Here is a 17,196-nt window from a genome sequence, read left to right as displayed (position 1 = left end):
CTTAATTATCTGTCTTTCTCATTGCACTATACTCCAGGAGGACAGGAATTAGCTCTGCCTCATTTACTTTTCTTCATTGATGCATAATAGATTTATACAGTTTCAAGGTACATGTGTAATTTAATTCATTCACATAACCCATTTACTTTTGTAGCATTTGTGGGTAGCAAAGCAGATAGGAGGCATGAATAAATGTTATTTTTTAAATTGTACATTAAAGTGAATGAAATTGGAGGTACATTTAATAAAACAGACAATCTAAAAATCTTATTATACTAATATGTGCATATATATGTATGCATACATATTATGATTATTGATTTCTTAGGCTAAAATTAAATTTGGTACTATGACCATAAGCATATGTTATTTGGGCACTAAGACAAGAAGACCTTAGAATGAGAGAAATTAAAAGTCAGCCAAGAACTAGGAACTCTCCAGATAGATGGGCAAGGCCATGAGTCATCTTTATGCGGAGAATTGAGCCCTGATAAAAATCAATGAAACAAATGGTGAAAGCACAACTTGTTAAGACAAGTGGATGCATCATTCACACTGATCCAGATGAAACCCCAAAAACAGGATTTCTTTATGAGATGGTTTGATGACCTACCAAGTTAAGAAAAAAAAAAAAAAAAACCAAACAAACAAACGCACACTTCCATTTTGGAGACAATACTGAATGCCTCATTTAGGCAAGAAAGTCCATGTAGCAAAAAAGAAATCAGATGTGCATTTCTTTCCTGGATTTGCCAGTTTAATGATAAGTTCTTTAGTGTGATCTCAGTTTCTTTGCCTGCTTAAAGGGAATAATCATACCTAATAGGGTGGATGTATAACGTAAAGGAGGTTACTATCATGTTTATAAGCACCACACTCAGAATAGCTGTCTGCTTCTCTGCCTTGTAGGTTGCAAACCTGAGAATTTCACATTGCATTGGCAGTTCTGACATATCCTCATTTATACCCTATAGGCTCTGATTCATACAATAGTACAACGAGAATGCCATGCTATATCTAGAATTGCTGAGAAGGCTAGATGACATAGTGTGCCAAAGGAGCTTTGTGAAATACAAAGAACTACTTAAATGAGTAGTCAGCAGATGACAGCCCATGTGCCAAATCCAGCCCACCACCTGGATTTTTGTTTGTTTGTTTGTTTTATGACTCAAAAGCTAAGAATGGTTTTTACATTTTTAAGTAGTTGAAAAAAATCAAAAGATGAATATTTCATGATGTGAAAATTGCATCAAATTCAAATTTCAGTGTCTATAAATAAAGTTTTATTGGAACACATCCACACTCACTTGTTTACATATTGTCTATGTCTACTTCTGCACTACAATGGCAGAGTTGAGTAGTTGTGATTGAGACCATATGGGAATATTTACTATCTGGTTCTTTACAGAAAAGGTTTGCCTACTCCTGCCTTAAATTAACTATCGTGACAAAAATCATAAAGATTTTAGGGATTTTTTGAGATTAAAAAAATGTGTAAGTTATTGGCAAACTGTCTGCCATATCGTAATGGCTCAATAAACAGATGTTGCCATTTTTCAATGCAGTGGACAGGGAAGACATCACTGGAAAGGTGACATTTGAGTGAAAACCCAAGGGACACAGGGGAGCCAGGGGGTGCTGTGAGGGTCGTGAGGAATCATGTTCCAGTCAAGTGAAAAACACAAAAGCCCAGAGACAAAGAGAGCTTAGTGTGTTCGAGGAACGCCAAGGAGTTGATGGGCTGGAGTGGTGGGGAATGACGAGGAGAATAACAGGAGATTAAATCAAAAAGTGTGGGGTAAGCTGAGGTGGGGCCTTGAAGAACTCACCAGGGACTCTGGCTTTTTCTCTGAGTAGGAGAGGAAGCAAGAGTTTTGAGCAGAACAGTGGCATGGCCTGACTCACATTTAATCCAGATCCATCCGGCTGCTCCAGTGCAAACACCCTGTAGCATAGACTGATGAAAATTTTATAAGTTGATCTGCAACATCAATTACAGCTTAATGGTATTAATTTGGAGGAATATTGCATATTCTCTCCATGGAAATTAATAAACCACTTGATGGGTACACAGCGCCTTTCTTACATTATTTAAGGCAATGTCAGAATGATGAAACTGCTTCTAATTCATGGACAAACAATATGATATCTCAGAATCCCACAGGGTAGTTCTAACCATTTAATTTTTGCTGATCCTCACAACTGCTTCAGCTTTTCTAACAAAATCTTTTGACTAACACGGCCTCCTTTTTGGATAACAAGCTTTTCATTTGGAGAGTGATTCAGGACCCTGGACGGACCTAGTGAATACCTCTTTGCTGTAAGATTGTTCCTCAATCTTTCTTTCATTACTGCCTCCTCTACCAAGGAACCTTTGTAAACATGTTTTTTTCACTGATTTCCACCACAGGAAAATGTTTTATTATGCTAAAATATATATAACATAATGTTTATCATTTTAAACATTTGCAAGTATAAAGTATACTATTTAATGACTTTAAATGTTTTTATAACATTGCATAGCCATCACTAGTATCTATGCCCTAAATTTTCTCATCATCTCCCACATAAACTCTGTTCACATTAAACAGTAACTCTCTATTCCCCACTCCCCCAAGCCGTTGGTAACTGATACATTTGCCTATTCTAGATACCTCATATAAGTGGAATCATACAATATGTGTCCTGGGTCTGGCTTATCTTGCTTAGCATAATGTTTTCCAGGTCCATCCATATTGTAGCAGACATTTCACTCCTCTTTACGGCTGAGTAATATTCCATTGCATGCATATGCCACATTTTGATTATTTGTTCATCAGTTGATGTGTTTCTATATACATACATGTACATCTCTGTGTAAGTATATGTGTGTGTGTGTGTGTGTATCTGTGCTTTCTACATAAAAAATGTAAACTTTTTCTATCACCAACCCCAGAATGAATTTTTACCTGCAAAAGGAGGGGGGTTATCACCCTCATTGATAATGCAGGTTCTCAGGTATGGATTTTCCTGCCCCAAATGAGGTACATGTGTAAGTAATGCTTTACTATTATTATTATTATTATTATTATTATTATTATTAGTTTTGAGACCAAGTCTCACTCTGTCACCCAGGCTGGAGTGCAGTGGTGCTATCTTGCTCACTGCAACCTCTACCTCCCGGGTTCAAGCGATTCTTGTGCCTCAGCCTCCCAAGTAGCTGGGATTACAGGCACGCACCACCACACCCAGCTAATTTTTGTATTTTTAGTAGAGGCAGGGTTTCACCATGTTGTCCAGGCTGGTCTTGTACTCCTGACCTCAGGTGACCCACCCTCCTTGGCCTCCCAAAGTGCTGAGATTACAGTTGTGAGCCACAGCGCCCTGCGGGTAATGTCAGTATGTAGATAAACTACTTAGAGTGAAGCCATGGATAAGAAAAATGACCTCAAAACACATAAGTATGAAAAGTCATAGTTATTCCCAATGCAATAGAGTTTTCTGTATTTTAGTCTTCATAATTGCCAACATTTTATAAAGGAATGAACTCAAGAATGTTTTGGAAAACAGCTGTAAGCAGTCGTGTCAGGACTAAGCCAATGGAGCCGATATTCTAATTAAATTTTGAAAGCAGTGGCGATTCATGATGTTACTATTTCCAGAGTCAAAAATACTTCTGGAACACAAAGACAATGATTAAGGAAGTATGTAAAATAGGGAAAAAATGAAATCAGTGTTATATCTGAAGATCAGAGGTGTGGGAAGCTGGTACCTGCCAGGCTGTGGATGGTTATGCCAGCATATGGCATGATTATTGGTGTCTACTTGGAAGGCCATATAGCAGGGTATCTAACACATACTCTCCCAGGTCTTATTCTCAGGTGGTTGCCCAATGCCATGTTGTCTCATTTTGTAAAGAAGAGATTTAAAAGATTGTTTAACAGTGTTAATAAAGTCAACCATTTCAAATAACCTGACCAGACCTTTCAAATGTCATCAAAGACAAGGAAAGACGGAGGAACTCCCAGAATATGAGACTGGAGAGATGTGATAACTGAAGACCATGTGGGGTCCTGGACTGGATCTTAGAACAGAGAAAGGACGTTCACAGGAACACTGGGAAATTCTGAATAAAGCCTATCATTTCATACTGTCATGTCAACGTTAATTTTTTAATTTTAGTTAATTGTTCCAGCTTATACCAGATGTTAACGTGAGGTGAAGCTGAGTGTGTTATGCATCTTTCCGTGAGTCTAAAATTATTTCAGAAAAAAAAGTAAAAGAAAATAAACAACAACCAAGTTTCTGGTAGCTCCTGAGTATCAGAAGCAAACTCGAGACTGGCAAATGCTGAAGCATGGTGAGAGTGAGGGAGTTTATCTTCCCATCATAGCAGCCTTGATGCCTGCCATAAGAGTGACTCCTGTCCTTGTTTCCTTTCCAATTCCTTTGCAGGGTGTGCTGGGTGCATCATGTAACTGGCATGTGGGTGTACCCTTTCCTGGAACACATTGGCCCAGGAGCCAGAATCATCTTCTTTGGGTCTACAACCATCTTAATGAACTTCCTGTACCTGCTGGGAGAAGTTCTGAACAACTATATCTGGGATACACATAGAAGTAAGTATTGCCTGAGGGGACATAAAACAAGAGAATTACTGCCAACAAGAGTATATGCAGAAACTGAGGGAAAATTCCACTGGAGCCTTTTCTTTCAGCCTTCGCACAGGATCTCCTATGAAGAGTTCCATTTTTATAACTACAGTATGAATTTAAGAGCTGCTGACAGTTACCCGAAAGGTTTACTAGTCACTTAGACTTATTTGCTAGTAAAACATCCAAATCTAAAGAGGAAAGAGGCATGTCTATAAAATTTTATAGGAAAAAATATAGTGTTAACAAAAATATATATATTAGGGAAATTTGTCATCATCACAACATAATACTGCCTTAGTTAGCTAAAGGGACCCCAAATTAAATAGATACATTATCAAATGTCACCAGTCTCCTTTAAAGTCACCCAGATCTCCACTTTCTCTGTGGGTGCAGTCACCTGGGAGAGGTCTTACTGCCATTCTGCTAGAGCTCTAAGCAATGTGTGATGCGCCGGCCACCTTGACTCACCAGTGGCTGTCATATGGAAGATCTGAAAATGGCAAAGAGGTACAAGCAGTAAAAGATAATATTTCATGGCTGCAAAAACTCTTTTAACCTGTGATTTGATTTCCCTTTTGTTTCCATGTATGGCAGGGCCTTCATCTTGGCAAGGCATGTAATGTTATCCAAGCTGTGCAAAACCTGTCCAAAGTATATGTAAGATAACGTAAAAATTGAAAGGTGGTAAAAGCAGCAGCACAGACATGTAGTGATTGAGTTATGCGTGAAAGTACATCCAAAGGCAAGATGGTTTGGAGATTTTAGAGAGCCCTGGCTCTCTCCTCTGACACAATCACAGCATTCTAGACATCACCAGTAAATGGACTCTGTGACACAGACTTTGAGCACCCTGCTTTGTGCCAGACACCCTGCCAGGAGCTCAATCGAATCAGACAAATAAAGCACATTGAGTGCATGATTACTGTGCGTGGTTACTGAATCAGGCTTTTCTGTGTGTGGATCTTCTGAGCTTATACGCATCAGGGTATTAGCCAATGTTAAATGGCCCAGAGGAATTTGAGGGTTTTTCTCAGCAACTTCTGATTTTAATAAATGTTCTATTAGAAAAAGTATCAACTTTTTTTATTCTGTTCAGGCCACAGCTTAAGGGACCAGAAACTAATCTTTTAATAATGTCCCACCTGTTCAATGGAAATAGTGATCTTTCTCCATTAATTTACTGAAGTATTTAGCTAACTGACAAAAATATTTTGAATACAAAATATAAACTTTTCCCAGCTTCTTCGGAGAAAGGTTGTATTTAAACTTAAATGAATGTGTCCAATATATGCTATTCAGGAAGTACTTAAGTACCTGCTACACTTGACTTCATTGATTTGACAGTCATTTGGCCATAGTTCTACTACTTCTATAAGATGACCTGAAAACCAGAAGAGAGAAATATCCACTCTACATTATTAACTTTATGTACGTAGGACCATCTAGTTAGTTCCACAGAGACAGATATTTTGGGCCAAGTAAGTATCCTCCTCATTTCTAAGAGGGGTCACAAACTGATGGCCTGCCCCAACTTGTACCGACCAAGCTCTGTTAGGCCTACATAGTGGAATTTTTGTTTTTGAATCAGTATTTTAAAATTGGGGAGATATTAGGTAAGGGCCAGATTTTCAGCTTCTTAGGATATATTTTAAGATATGGTGACTGGGTGCAGTGGCTTACACCTATAATCCCAGCACTTTTGGAGGCCAAGGCGGGTGGATCACAAGGACAAGAGATCGAGACCATCCTGGTCAACATGGTGAAACCTTGTCTCACTGAAAATACAAAAATTAGCTGGGCATGGTGGCAGACGCCTAGTCCCAGCTACTTGGGAGGCTGAGGCAGGAGAATTGCTTGAACCCAAGAGGTGGAGGTTGTGGTGAGCCGAGATCACGCCATTGCACTCCAGCTTGGGTAACAAGAGTGAAACTCCAACTAAAAAAAAAAAAAAGATCTGGGAACATGGAGCCCACTGTTCTCTTCTGGTGACAGTGGTTTAAGATAGCATATCTGTTATCCTGTGGCTGGGCATGGTGGCTCACACCTGTAATCATATCACTTTGGGAGGCTGAGGTGGGTGGATCACTTGAGGCCAGGAGTTCAAGACCAGGCTAGCCAACATGGTGCAAATCCATCTCTACTAAAAATACAAAAATGAGCCTGGCGTGGTGGTATGTGCCTGTAATCTCAACTACTTGGGAGGCTAAGGCATGAGAATCGCTTCAACCTGGAGGCAGAGGTTGCAGTGAGCTGAGATCATGCCACTGCACTCCATCCTGAGCCACAGAGTGAAACTCTGTCTCAAAAAAAAAAAAAAGAAAGAAAGAAAAAAGAATTGAGGATCAGTTTTCCCCTTTAAATGACTAATTTTCCCTCGTTCTCACCTGGCCACTTTACTCAGTCATAGTCACATTAGCTGCCTGGTTCTATTAGTTGCTGAGTTGACAACTACTCACTAAAAGCAGTGTGTTAGGATGAACTGAGGACATGGGAATACAGCACTACAACACTGAGTATTTCATGTCAGTTACTCTACAGTCCCGAAAGAAGAAGGAAGATTGCATTGCAGCCACCCTCCTTTTTCCATAATGGTTTTTAATAGCTCAACTCCCTCTACTTGGGTGACTTATGTTAGCTACAACTTCAAGATAAAAAGTCACACTATTACAGAATCTTACAGTGAAAGAAAGACTAGAAATCATCTAAACCGACCCTTTTTTTTTCACCATCGGCCTGAAAAATCTTAATAAATGTTAGGTGTGGTAATGGCAGAGCCGGTGCCTTCTAACTGATGTTCAGTCCAGTCTCCAAATGTCCGCTTTGTATAAGGATACCAGTTGTATTTAATTCGGGCCCACCCTGTTGATCTCATTCGTAAACACCCTATCTCCAATAAAGTCACATTCTGAGATCCTGGGGGTTAGGATTTCAACGTATGAATTTGGGAGGGGGGACATAGTTCGGTTGATAACACTTCACTCTCACCCCACCGGAATACATGTCCTTCACTCAGTGAAAATATTCCATCCCAACAACCCCAAACGTCTTTCAAACATCAACTCTCAAGTCCAAAATCTCATCTTAAATATCATAAAAATTGGGTATGCGTGAGACTCAGGGTGTGAGTTATCCTGAAGCCAGATTGTTCTCTAGCTGTGTGTGAACCTGGGAAACCAGACAAAAAGTTTTCTGCTTCCAAAACAGAATGATGGGACAGGCATAGAATGTACATTCCCATTCTATAAGGGAGAAGTTGCAGGGGGGCAAAAAAAAAGAATCATGGTTTCCAAGCAAGCCTGAAGCAGGAGGGGGAAATTCCATTCAATTTTAAGGCTTGAAAATAATCCTCCGGCTAGATGTTCAGTCCTCAGGGCTGGCTCACCCGGGAGGGGATGCATAGCCCTGCCTTCCAGGCGCAGAAACCCCACCCCCTCAGCCCTGGGCTCTACAGTTCCACCCTCTACAACCAAGGAAGAGCCCGTCCCTGGACCATCTGTGAAGCCATTGGTCCTTCATTTCATTCTGTGTCTGTCCGTTTCAGTCCAGGCTGTCAATGTTTCTGCTGGTATAAAATTCTCAAAAACCTTATCGGCCTCCTATGCAAGTCATGGGGGTCCAAGCAGTCAGACAAGAGGGCAGACCACGGATCTTTTACAGGTAGCCACCCCTCTTTTTCTGGCTTCTGCTGCCGAGGTTGCTTGGATCCGTGAGTCACATACCTAATTTTGTTAGCACATGGCTGTCCAGCCACACCCTTGGCATTATCTTCCAGTGTGAGGCACTGAGGCTTAAGCACATTCACGTAGGATTTTGGGGAGCGGGGGACACCAGTCCCAGCTGAACTAATTTCTGTACTTAAGCTAAGACTTTATCCCAAATTTAGTATAGCTGATCAGTCTTACTAAAGCTACATTTTGTAAGACCGGAAATGAGTCTTTTCAAAAGCAAAAGGTTGGGGTGAGGACAGAGAAAGTAGGCAAGCAGGGAGAAAGGAGAGGTCTGTGTGAGCAGAAACCTGTACCTCTTCTCCTCCAGCTGCCCATGAAGGCCATTCCCGCCCAGGCCCGCCCAGGCCCGCCCAGGCCTAGGGGTGCCCCAGCACTGCCCCCTGGTGGAGCCTGTCCTCCCCGCCCCCTCCGCAGGAAGGCCATGTGACTGACTCCCTCATTGCCCTGCAGTCTGGTCCCGTCTGGCCCCCAAAGTGTATTCTAGCTCAGCTTTGTGATAGGTTTCTTCCCTCCCTTTGTGTGGAAACGTTATCCCTGGTTCTTGCAAACATTATTTACAGCTGTGTAATTTTTCTCTGTCCCTCACAGCTGCCAAACCAAAGTAGGTGGGAAGCCATTTTCCCTCTTTAGGTCAATGAATAACCCCTTTCTCCACCCGCGCTTTGGAAGATTCCAGCGTTGCTGCCAAGTCAACCCATCTGCAGGATAACGCTTTGGAAAAAAATAGACCTTAAAAAGAAAAGCAAACTGCAGTTAGCCCCTGAGAGCTTCTCCGCAGGGGAGGGAACACGGACAGAAGCAGGGCTTCCAGACGTCTGTGCTGTTTGAGCGGAATTTGTGCTGTTTTCTTCTTTCCTTGGTTACCCAACAACGAAGGCCTGTTGTACCTTCTCCCCTTCAACCCTGTTCCTCCTCCCCTCAGACATACTCCCTCTTCAATTTGTTTTCCTTCATATGATTTCTGAGAAGGACTTAGGGAAAAGTGCTCCAGATCTCTGCCGGTTCTTTAGCCATGAAAGCCAAACATGAAAGACCATCTCACGCTACCCACATTTCACCACCGCCACTCTGACGGCACAAAACACGCTGGGAGCTGGGGGTTGTGTGGTGGGGGAGTCCCTTCTGTTGTGAGTCCTAACATTATGACCCTCTGGGGTTAAACTTTATAATGTTCATATTGTGGAGGCCCATATTTTGTTCTGCTTTCCACTAGTCCAGGCTTCTGAGGACTTCTGTGTGTTCATTGCCTGTGTGTTCATTAATTTATTCAACAAAGACTAATTGAGCTCCTGCAATGAGACACACACACCCTGTTAGGTGCTGGGGATATGATCAGGAACAGAACAGAGAAGGGCCCTACCCTCAGAAAGCTTGCAATTTATCAAAGAATACTAACCAAACCTGCAAAATGGTATTTTAAATTCTTTTGCCACTTTTGCTATTGAAACAAAGAAACTGAGAGTTTAGTATGATTCAAAAAATGTTTAGGTACAAGAAAAAGAAGAAAGAAGCACTTGCAAGATTTAACTATAATTCATAAAAATGACAAACATTTTCATCTTCAGGCCCATGAAACGTCATTGACTATACTCTGCAGACAATAGGCAAAGGGTCTTACTGGTGCAGTACATACAAGTTCTTCAGGAAGAAAAACATGATTCTACCAGGATTGGGTTGAATAGAGAGAGAATTTAAGTTTCAGGAGTATGGAAATAAACAGTTCTTGGGGCTAACAAACTCTCTATAAGCTTTAAAAAAAATTGGCTTTTGAGAATCCAGAGTCCTTGCCTTGGGAAGGGACAGGACTAAAGTAAAACTAAACGAAGTCTGTTTGAAACTCATGAGTTGCACATCTCATGTTGCCAGAAGCTGGTTTAAACAGCATTCTAGCTGGGGTTTCCATGCAAACTCTGGGAGTCATGAATCAACTTGCAGCCTTGTCTCCCAGAGGCCACAGGAGCTGGGTGTGTCCCAGAGATGCTGTGTCCTGATTCTAGGGAAAGGGTGGGAAGAGAGGTCACTGAGGATGCTTCTGGAGAAAGTTGTACATGGCTTTTCTTCTTAGCTAGGAGGGAAAACGGCGGTGTCGGGAGGGTGGATGGGAGAAGTGAGGGCGGATGAGTGGATTTGTGGGCAGTGTTAGCAAACCAGATTAAACAAACTGCTCGTAGTTTAAACTGATGCCCAAATAAAACACTTTGCCTGTATTTCTAGGTATGGAGGAAGAGAAAGAAAAGCCTAAATTGGAATGAGATCCAAGTCTAAACCGAAGAGCTAGATTGAGCCGCCATTGAAGACTCGTTCCCCTTGGGCATTGGCAGTGGGGGAGAAAAGCCTTCAAAGGAAGCAGTGGCATCAGCACCCACCTCCCCCAATGAGGACGCCGTTTATGTATAAATATGTATAAATGTAGAATACAGTTGTTTCCAAAAGAATTCACCCTCACTGTGTTTTAAAGAATTCTTCCCAAAGTCATCATTGATCGTAACATTCTTTCCTTTTCTAGTTTTAAAACCAAAATTGGACATTGGATTTTTATTTTGGCAATTTAACTCCATCTTATTAAGAAAGAAAAAAAATTATTGCACTTCTTTTTGAGAACTGTGTTGAAGTCAAAGGGGCAGTTACAGAGTAAGGCCTTTGTGTATTTAGTCCTAACGGTGGCTGTAATATGAACCTAGGCCACCAAGGGGACCGGAGAGGAAAGGGGACAGATGTTTCCCATTGCAATAATATCACAGTTACCTCAAATGAGCACTATTTGTAATAATGATGTCAATTTCATTAAAGGCCTGAGTGTATTGCATCTCTTCATTTCATCATGTGGAAATTTGCCTAGATGCAAATTCTGACTGTAATAAAGACCAAGCAGCCCTGAACCTGATGTGTGCATGGTGCATCTCAAAATCTTAATAACATTGGTGTCTCCTTTTTATTTATTTATTTATTTATTCATTTATTTTTGAGACAGAGCCTCGTTCTGTCACCCAGGCTGGAGTGCAGTGGCGCAATCTTGGCTCACCACAACCTCCACCTCCAGGGTTCAAGTGATTCTCCTGTCTCAGCCTCCTGAGTAGCTGGGATTACAGGTGCGCACCACCATGTCCGGCTAATTTTTGTATTTTTAGCAGAGACGGGGTCTCACCATTTTGGTCAGCCTGGTCTCAAACTCCTGACTGTGTGATTTGCCTGTCTCGGCCTCCCAAAGTGCTGGGATTACGGATGTGAGCCACCGTGCCCGGCCTCCTTTTTATTTTTATTGCCTGTTGAAAATGGGTTTACTGAAACTGGTTCTTTCCTATAATTTTTGGATTTAAAAATATGTGAATCTTCTTGATAACTCCAAAACTAAATTGTTTTAAAAAGCTGTTTTACAAAGTCTTTGACAATAATTACTTATTTATTTATTTTTTTTTTTTTTGAGACGGAGTTTCGCTCTTGTTGCCCAGGCTGGAGTGCAATGGCGCGATCTCAGCTCACCGCAACCACCGCCTCCTGGGTTCAGGTAATTCTCCTGCCTCAGCCTCCTGAGTAGCTGGGATTACAGGCACACGCCACCATGTCCAGCTAATGTTTTGTATTTTTAGTAGAGACGGGGTTTCACCATGTTGACCAGGATGGTCTCGATCTTTTGACCTCGTGATCCACCCGCCTCGGCCTCCCAAAGTGCTGGGATTACAGGCGTGAGCCACCGCGCCCGGCCCCGGCAATAATTATTTTTAAGATAAAAAATATGTTACATAAATTATAAAATGTTACTTAACACAAATGTAAGTATTGATTGCCCATGCTGAGAGAGATTTGCAAATGATATCCATTAGCTCCAAAATTATAATTAAATTTTAAAATTAAAAAAACAGAAAACATTAAACTTTTTAATTCAAAAACATTTAAACTCAAAAAATTTAATTTTATATTACAATTAAATTTAAATGTAATTAAATCCTAAAAATCTCTCTTGCTTCCTTCCCTCTCTCCTTTCTCTCTCTGTCTCCCACACACACTCTATATGCCCCATTTCTGAAAGCATAATTGATAGCAATATAGAATGCATCTAGTAGCATTACCATATTAGTTTCTTAACTCATGGAGTTGGGAATGTTAAGTAGGAAAAGTCAAGCAGAAATCCACCAAAACAGAAAAGCACAGCAATACCACACTCTTGGACTAACTGTTGCAGTTAGTGCAGGATCAAAGACTTGGAGGATCCAGAGTTGATTTCCATCACGACTACATGTAACTCACCTGTCTGACCTCTATTATGGGTTAACTTGTGTCCCCTAAAATTTATATCTTGAACCCCTAACCCCTAGTACCTTAGAAAATGACTGTTTTTGGAGACAGGGCCTTTACAGAGGGGATTAAGTTAAAATGAAGCCATTAAAATGAGCCCTAATACAATCTGAATAGTGTCTTTATTTAAAAAAAGGGGAGTTTGGACACACACAGAGGGATGCCAGCAATGTACACACACAGGAAAGACCGTGTGAGGGCATGGGAAGAAAGTGGCCAACTGCAAGCCAAGGAGAGAGGACTCAGAGGAACCAAACCTGCGGACACCTCGATCTTGGACTTCTAGCCACCAGAACTTTCAGAAAATAAATGTATATTGTTTAAGCCACCAGTCTGAGGACTGACATTTTGTTACGTCAGTCACAGCAAATTAATATGAACTATGTACAAAAGATGGATGAATTTTGGGGAATTATAAATTATTGTCAACTTAGCTGGTGGCTCCGCTGATAGTAGGGTTTCCAGAAGTCTTTTTGCTGGAGTAAAACAATACAATCCCTGGGACATAGAATAAAGGTACTAAAATTTTCTTCCTTTTTTTTTTTGAAACAGTTTCTCTTGCTGGCCAGGCTGGAGTGCAGTGGTGCGATGTCGGCTCACTGCAACCTCTGCCTTCCGGGTTCAAGTGATTCTCTTGCCCCAGCCTCCCAAGTAGCTGGGATTACAAGCCTATATCACCACGCCAGGCTAATTTTGTATTTTTAGTAGAGATGGGGTTTCACCATGTTGGTCAGGCTGGGTGTTGAACTCCCAACCTCAGGTGATCCACCCGCCTTGGCCTCCCAAAGTTCTGGGATTGCAGATGTGAGCCACCGCGCCTGGCCTAAAATTTTCTTTTAGCGGGAAGTTGGGGTGGCGAGGCTGAACTCAGAAAGGCTGGGGCTGCGGCTCAGCGTGGGCTCAGCTGGTAGGTAGCGGCAGCTGTGAGGAACTCACTATGGCCCTAGTCCCGCTGCAGCTGCTCGGACGCAGCAGGTTTCACTTCTTTATTCAGGAAAAATGTGGATTCAGAAAAGCATCCGGTAAGATTGAACCTCGAAGATCAGACAGGTGAAGCATATAAGAGAAGTGCTTTGATTCCTACTGTGGAAGCAACAGTCTTTTATCTTTCTCCTTATCCTGTAAGGAGAATGCTCGTGAAACCTTTATTTTTTACTGTTGAGTTTACAGCCTGTGCATTTGGGATCAGCTGCTATTTGGCAATGTGAATCACTGAAATCCATGGTCCAGAGCTATTTTGATAGCATAAAAGCTGATTGGTTGGATAGCATAAGATGACAAAAGAAAGGAGACTTCAGAAAGGAGATTAAGAAGTGGTGGAATAATCTAAGTGATGGCCAGCAGGCTGTGACAGGTATCACAGCTGCAAACGTCCTTGTAGTCTGCTTATGGAGAGTACCTTCTCTGCACTGGACAGTGATCAGATATTTCACATCTAATTCAGCCTCAAAGGTCCTTGTTTTCCAATGTTGCTGTCAACATTCAATCATTTCTCCTTGTTTCACATGGCAGCAAATACGTAAGTTTTGTGGAGCGTCTCCTCCAGCATTGTACACTCTGGGTCAAGAGCAGTTCATGGCAGTGTACCTAGTACCTATCTGCAGGTGTTATTTCCAATTTCATCAGTGACATGTGTGAAGTTGCCACAGGAAGATAGGGACCATCACTTGGTGCATCTGACGCCATCACGACAGTCCTCGCAGCTGTCTGCACTAAGATCCCGGAAGGGAGGCTTGCCACTATTTTCCTACCAATGCTCACATTCACAGCAAGAAATGCCCTAAAAGCCATTAACGCTGTGGATACAGCAGGAATGATCCGGGATGGACATTTTCTGATTATGCTGAACATGTTGGGGGAGCTCCCTTTGGAATATGGTATGTTACTTACGGTCATGGACTAATTTGGAAGAACAGGGAGGCTCTAGTGAATATCTGGCATGAAATGAGAACTAACGGCCCCCAAAAAAGAGGTGGTTCTAAGTAAAACTGGGATTGGACAGTACCGGTGCATCTGGCTTTTATGCTGACTGAGAGCCCCAGAAGACATCGGCGCATAGACATCGCTATGCTCCCACCTGGAAGACACTGGCAGCTGGCCTCCCAGTGTTTTCAGCTGTGTCCCATGGTCCATGTCTTTTTAGAAAATGAATTATGACGAACTTGTGAAATAAAGGTTTACATCTCATTTGTAAAAAACAAAAAAAATAAAAATAAAATAAAATTTTCTTTTACCTTGCAAGGGTAGCAGAATGCCCCCATTGTACTTTCTCAAGGCTATTTCTTTGTGTGTGTGTGTGTGTGCATGTGTTATGAATATTTTTAATTTAATTTTTAGTTTAAGTTCAGTGATACATGTACAGGTTTGTTGTATAGGTACACTTGCATGATGGGGGGTTGTTCTATAGATTGTCACCCAGGTATTAAGACTAGTACCCATTAGTTTATTTTAATAAATAAATAAACAACAAATATAAAATAATCCTCTCCCTCCTCCCACCCTCCACCCTCTGAATGGCTCCAGTGTGTGTTATTCCCCTCTATGTGTCCATGTAGCTACCACTTATAAGTGAGAACATGCAGTATTTGGTTTTCTGTTCCTTCATTGGTTTGCTAAGGATGATGATCTCCAGCTCCATGATCTCATTCTTTTTTATGGCTGCATAGTATTTCATGCTGTGTATGTACCACATTTTCTTTATCCAGTCTACTATTGATGGGCATTTAGATTGAGTCCATATCTTTGCTATTGTGAATCCAGCTACAATGAATATATGCATGCACGTGTCTTTATAATAGAATGATTTCTATTCCTTTGTTTATATACCCAGTAATGGAATTGCTGGGTCAAATGGTATTTCTGTTTTAGGTCTTTGAGGAATTGCCACACTGTCTTCCAAAATACTTGAACTAATTTACATTCCCACAAACAGTGTAGAGGCGTTTCTGTTTCTCCAAAACCTTACCAGCATCACAGATGCTGGATAATAATATCCATTGTGACTGGCATGAAATGGTATCTATCTCACTGTGGACTTTTTAATAAAGCCCATTCCGACTGGTGTAAAATGGTATCTATCTCACTGTGGCTTTGATTTGCATTTCTCTAATGATCTGTGATGTTGAGCTTTGTTTCATATGACTGTTAACCAAATGTAAGTCTTCTTTTGAAAAGTGCCTGTTCATGCCCTTTGCCCACTTTTTAATGGGGTTGTTTTTTTCTTATAAATTTGTGTAAGTTCCTTATAGATGCTGGATATTAGACCTTTGTCAGATGCATCGTTTGCAAACATTTTCTCCCATTCTGTAGGTTGTCTGCTCAGTCTGTCAATAGTTTCCTTTGCTGCACAGAGCTCTTTAATTTTATCCCATTTGTCAGTTTTTACGTTTGTTGCAATTGCTTTTGGTGTATTCATCATGAAATCTTTGCCCAACCCTATGCCCAGAATGGTATTACCTCAGTTGTCTTCCCAGGTTTTTGTAGCTTTGGGTTTTTCATTTAAGTCTTAAATCTGAAGTTAATTTTCTTATATGGTGTAAGGAAGAAGCTTGGTTTCAGTCTTCTGCATATGGCTTGCTGGTTATTCCAGCACCATTTATTGAATAGAAAACCCTTTTCCCATTGCTTGTTTTTTGTCAGGTTTGTCAAAGATCAGGTAGTTGCAGGCATGTGGTCTTACTTCTGCATTCTCTATTCTGTTTCATTGGTCTTTGTGTCTGTTTTTGTTCAGTACCATGCTGTTTTGGTTACTGTAGCCCTGTGGTATAGTTTGAAGTCAGGTAGCATGATGATTCCAGCTTTGTTCTGTTTAGGATTGCCTTCTCAAGGTTATTTCAATCATGGTTTTATATCATGATTTAGTCCACAGTGACCTTGTTTGTCTAAATGTCCCATGGGACATTGAGTTTCTATTACACTGATCATATCATACTGCTTGAAGAATTCAGCAAGTACCCTAGATAACTTGAGAAGACACAGGCATGCGAGAGGGTTATAGATAAACGGCCCCCTCAAAAAACAAATTGGGCCATCTACTTTTGTGAAGTTTCTATGGCTCCAGTGATCTAAATGAGGTATGTTAATATATGCCCTGTAAAGCAAAATCAAATTGTTTCATTTTGCATGCATTACTACTATGGAAGAGGCACATTGCTCGGTATGCCTTACTAGATTTTAAAGGAAGCATATGTCTCATTGAGTGTGCTGTTCTTATTCCTAAATCACGACCAGAGTTATAAAAATTACAATGAAAAATCTAAAATCATTACTATTTGTGGATGAATGATTTTAAACACACACACACACACACACACACACACACACAGACACCCAATTCCAGTTATCTATTACTACCAATAAACCATGTCAAAACTTAGCTGCTTAGAATAATAATTATTATTTTGCAAATGAATCTGCAACCTGGGCAGGACTTGGCAGCATGAGCTTGTCTATGTGCCACAGATTATCTGCTGGGGTGACTTGAAGGCTGGTGGCTAGAATCCTCTGAAGTTTCGCTTACTCACCTGCCCAGTGATTGCTGC

General features: G+C 41.1%; 1 protein-coding gene and 1 pseudogene across 1 annotated transcript in view; both read left to right on the top strand.

Moving 5' to 3' along the window:
• The window catches only part of AIG1 (androgen induced 1), a 256,095-nt gene extending 244,854 nt beyond the window's left edge, over positions 1-11,241 (top strand). Inside the window, exons 5-6 of the mRNA XM_017530396.2 lie at positions 4,435-4,598; positions 10,577-11,241. Of these exons, the coding sequence (XP_017385885.1) occupies positions 4,435-4,598; positions 10,577-10,614 (202 nt within the window). The 3' untranslated portion in view covers positions 10,615-11,241. The remainder of the gene's footprint in view (positions 1-4,434; positions 4,599-10,576) is intronic.
• Positions 11,034-14,904, top strand: LOC108305639 (annotated as a pseudogene).
• Positions 14,905-17,196: the final 2,292 nt, after the last annotated feature.

This window comes from Cebus imitator, unplaced genomic scaffold (genome assembly GCF_001604975.1).
Source record: "Cebus imitator isolate Cc_AM_T3 unplaced genomic scaffold, Cebus_imitator-1.0 Scaffold65, whole genome shotgun sequence".
Lineage (NCBI taxonomy): Eukaryota > Metazoa > Chordata > Mammalia > Primates > Cebidae > Cebus > Cebus imitator.
This window is presented reverse-complemented; position numbering and strand designations above follow the sequence as displayed.